The 3978-nt window shown below is 40.5% G+C and overlaps 1 protein-coding gene across 1 annotated transcript; it reads left to right on the top strand.

The window, feature by feature from the left end:
- The first annotated feature begins 351 nt into the window (after positions 1-351).
- On the top strand, positions 352-3480 carry LOC139933037 (endothelin receptor type B-like). Its single transcript, XM_071927023.1, has 7 exons — positions 352-777; positions 954-1066; positions 1304-1508; positions 1849-1989; positions 2115-2248; positions 2339-2447; positions 3322-3480. The coding sequence occupies exons 1-7, from the start codon at positions 352-354 to the stop codon at positions 3478-3480; spliced, it is 1287 nt and encodes a 428-aa protein (XP_071783124.1).
- Positions 3481-3978: the final 498 nt, after the last annotated feature.

Raw genomic sequence — 3978 nt, 5'->3', positions numbered from 1 at the left:
AAAACCCTGATTTTCCTCTGCTGGGTTTTAACATTTATAGCAGGCACATCAGCATATAGACGTCCTGTGTGTTGAACATACAGCCTGTTTTGTGGGGATTACAGAGACTCCTTTGATGCAGAGTGTGCATGTGTACATCTGAAGGTAAACTGGCATAATTCACTGTATTATATCAATGTTATATAGACACACATGTTTTGCCTTTTGTTGTGATCAATAACTGAAGCACTATACCTTGATCAGTTTGTAGTAAACCTCAAGGCTAGGATGGTGTGGTAATGATTTTCATTCTTGTTTTTCAGCCAAATGCCAGCCAAAACATTTCAGGGCCTTTTGAGGAAATCATCAACCATGTGGCTCGTGGCTCTTGTTCTTTGCCTACTGCTGGAGGGAAATATTCCAGTCAGCGCAGAGACCAGTGATCAGCATTCAGAGCCATTCCCTGTAATTGAACTCTCCGAAACGGCGTCCCCTGGTCTTTTGATACTGGAGAAGCACAAATCCAACAGCTCAATTCATCCACCCCGAGTATCAGAACCAAAAACACCACCCCCTCCCATGTGCTTAGAGTCAGCTGGGATCAGAGACACGTTCAAATATATCAATACTGTCGTCTCTCTCCTCGTGTTCGTCGCTGGAATAGTGGGGAATTCAGCCTTGTTGAAAATCATATATGTAAACAAATGCATGAGAAGCGGACCTAACATTCTTATTGCCAGCCTTGCTTTGGGGGATCTAATACATATTGTGATAGACATTCCAATCAACGCGTACAGGGTGAGTTATTTGCCACAAGGTGTGCAATTACAATGAGAAAATAATGTGTCGCCTTATCCTGTTACTCTGCTGTTTCTATCCATTGTAGAACTTCAATCTTATAATTCTGCCTTGAATCGACTGTGGGCCTTTTTTAATGCTGCTAGTTACAAAACATCCCTCTGTTTTCTTTGCAGCTCATGGCAGAAGATTGGCCATTTGGTTTGGTATTGTGTAAACTAGTCCCCTTCATACAGAAAACCTCTGTTGGAATTACTGTGCTGAGTTTATGTGCCTTGAGTGTTGACAGGTAAGGGAATGTCAAAGGAACATCTCATTTCCCCGAACACTGAATCTTTTCACTGCTCTGATAAGCAATACTGTCCTGTGCTCTAAAAGTAATGGTGTCTGTTGGCTACTATCTATATTTCATCAAGCAGATAGATTTGTTTTGTATCAGCCCTTGAAATGTTCTTTAATCAAGGAATGTTTCATTGTTATGGACAAAAGTCCCCCAAGCCATATCATTTCCCCATTGATTTTTCAGATATCGAGCTGTTGTATCCTGGAATCGAATCAAAGGCATCGGAGTGTCAATGTGGACAGCAATCGAAATAACTTTGATATGGGTTATTTCCACCATGCTGGCTGTGCCTGAAGTTGTTGGCTTTGATATGATAACAATGGACTATAAAGAAAAGCATCTGAGAATATGCCTACTTCATCCCATGCAAACAACACAGTTCATGCAGGTAATGTAATAGCCCCCACACAATGCAACAGGATAAAACAAACAGATCAACATGTCTTTGATTTGATTCTCTTTTCATGTCAAATATAAAATATGTAACTGCTGATAGGACGCATAACAAAGAAAACCTCTCATGTTATATCATGTGTTTGGTCCAATAACTGATGTTGAACACATGCTTATACAATATCATCTCATAAAAAATGTCCTTGTTAACGTAGACATGGATCTTACTATAAACCATTGTTATATGCACAGGATGCTATATCATAGCAGCCATTGAACATAATGTCATCTGCAACAGTGACTGATTGTGCATCTTTGTCATGTTTAATCAACAGTTTTATAAATCAGTGAAAGACTGGTGGCTCTTTGGCTTCTACTTTTGCATGCCGCTGGCTTGGACTGCTGTCTTCTACACACTAATGACCAGGAAGATGCTGAGGAATACTGAGAATACATTAAGCGACCACACCAAACAGGTTATTAATTACCCAGTCCATTTGCTTAAGGACATTTTGTGATATTTAATCACTTGCTACCATGTGTCCTATTTCGAGTTTAACATCAACTGTACTATTTATCCTATCTCTTCTTTTCATACTAGAGACGAGAAGTGGCAAAAACCGTCTTCTGTTTGGTGATTGTGTTCGCACTCTGCTGGCTGCCTCTTTACCTCAGCAGAATCTTGAAATCAACCATATATGATGAGAAAGATCCTAACAGGTGCCAGCTGCTCAGGTAAGCCTGGAGAATACAGGACCTGCATTGTTCTGTATCTGTTCCACTTGCCTTTGTGTGACTTAACCTACTCTTTACCTCCTTTCTTAGTGTCTTTCTGGTCCTGGACTATTTTGGCATTAATATGGCATCACTCAACTCGTGCATCAACCCTATTGCATTGTACATAGTCAGCAAAAGATTCAAGAGATGTTTCAAGGTAAGATATACTTATTTTTTTTACTGTTTGTTCTTATACATGATGCAATCCCTTTTAAGAGAAAGCTGATGGGATACAGGGACAGAAAACACCTTGATCCATGTTGGATGAACCATACTGTGTCATCAAGGTCATGTCGGAGTCATTTGTCTTTAAAATGGCCCGCAGCAAGCAATAACCTGAGGTGGTGAATAGTGAGAATGGTCTGCGAAAGCATAGTCAGACACCAGACAATCTACCAGAAAGTTCATCACTGAATCAGAGTGAAGTCAGGCAATGATTCAGTCTAATGAAAAAGGAGTTTCAAGGCACTCTTCAAGCAAAAAAAATTACAAAAGCCTTAATTGCATGGCTAGTTCAAAAGAACAGCTCAAAAAATACTCCACTGTGTTTCTGCCGTGCCATGGCCGTCATCGTTAGAGTTGCACACCAAACTGCATGAAGAACTATTCTGTTCTTCCTGTTCCTCGGCAGTAAAGGCTTTTAATGTTCATGTTTCTTTTTTTTCTTTTTTCTTTTTTGCTTCAAGAGTGCTTGGAATTCCTTTTTCATGAAAAGCAGCAACCTCAAACCAAAGATCACCTTCAACACATGTCTCCACACACACACACACACACACACACATACACACACACACAAATTGAATAGAAGCACCCTCTATTCTCTCCTCTCCAAACTAAGAATTCAGTATTAATCTTTCACTGTAGGTAATTATTCAAAGAAATACTACACAGGCAAGACTGCGTATCCACTGGGATTATAACATTATCACCGGTCAGCTAAATAAACCTTCTTAGTAGCCATTTTTTCCATGTGAAGGGGATGGTGGGTGTTTTTGTCTTCTGACCAAATGTCTTTGTGTGTGGTCCTTCAGGCATGTCTGTGCAGTTGGTGTCTACCTCTTCAAGCTGTTGCCCATGATGAGGTACAGTCTGTTTTGAAGTCCAAAATGCAGGAGCAAGCCTCAGAGCACAGCAACATCAAAGCTCATAAACACACTTCCACACCTCTACCTGAGCAGGAGGACACCTAACTACGTTAATAAAACAGATGTGGACTGAACTGTGAAAATAATAGACTGTAGATTGTGATTTATTATGCGTAGTATATGGGATTTAGCTATCAAAGTAGCACTCTTGGTAGCTCAGCAAAGTCTGACCCCACCAGACTTGGCAGCCGTTCCTAATAATATGGAATACCTTGTGAATAACATGCGGCACTGTCTATTGTACTATTGTCGTCAGTCGAACATCTGCTTTGGCATGAGCAACCTGGAGAGTCAGACTGTTCAGACTACTTGCCCCCAGGGCTTGACTCACTCCCAACCATTACATCAGATTTTACCTACTACCTATCCTGTATCATGCATCACAGTTCTCAAATCACTGTTTTGGGCACAATGTTAACCTGGCACACATCAGCACAAATCTCATCATGGTTTACCGCCTGCAAATCTATTATTTTGATTCTGTTTCTGGATTCTGGAAAGATACTCCGCCGCAGGAAATCAAGCAAATTGGAATTTGAATTT

The sequence above is a fragment of the Centroberyx gerrardi genome, chromosome 10 (assembly GCF_048128805.1).
Source record: "Centroberyx gerrardi isolate f3 chromosome 10, fCenGer3.hap1.cur.20231027, whole genome shotgun sequence".
Taxonomy (NCBI): Eukaryota; Metazoa; Chordata; class Actinopteri; order Beryciformes; family Berycidae; genus Centroberyx; species Centroberyx gerrardi.
The sequence above is the reverse complement of the archived record's forward strand: the minus strand, read 5'-3'. Positions and strand labels throughout refer to the sequence as shown.

What these genes read in the sequence shown, in the direction of transcription:
- LOC139933037 (XM_071927023.1), top strand. Translation starts at nt 352, where the DNA reads ATGTGGCTCGTGGCTCTTGTTCTTTGCCTACTGCTGGAGGGAAATATT. An exon ending in AAACAACACAGTTCATGCAG is followed by an intron (nt 1,509 to 1,848) that starts GTAATGTAATAG and finishes TTTAATCAACAG; the next exon opens with TTTTATAAATCAGTGAAAGA. An exon ending in GATTCAAGAGATGTTTCAAG is followed by an intron (nt 2,448 to 3,321) that starts GTAAGATATACT and finishes GTGGTCCTTCAG; the next exon opens with GCATGTCTGTGCAGTTGGTG.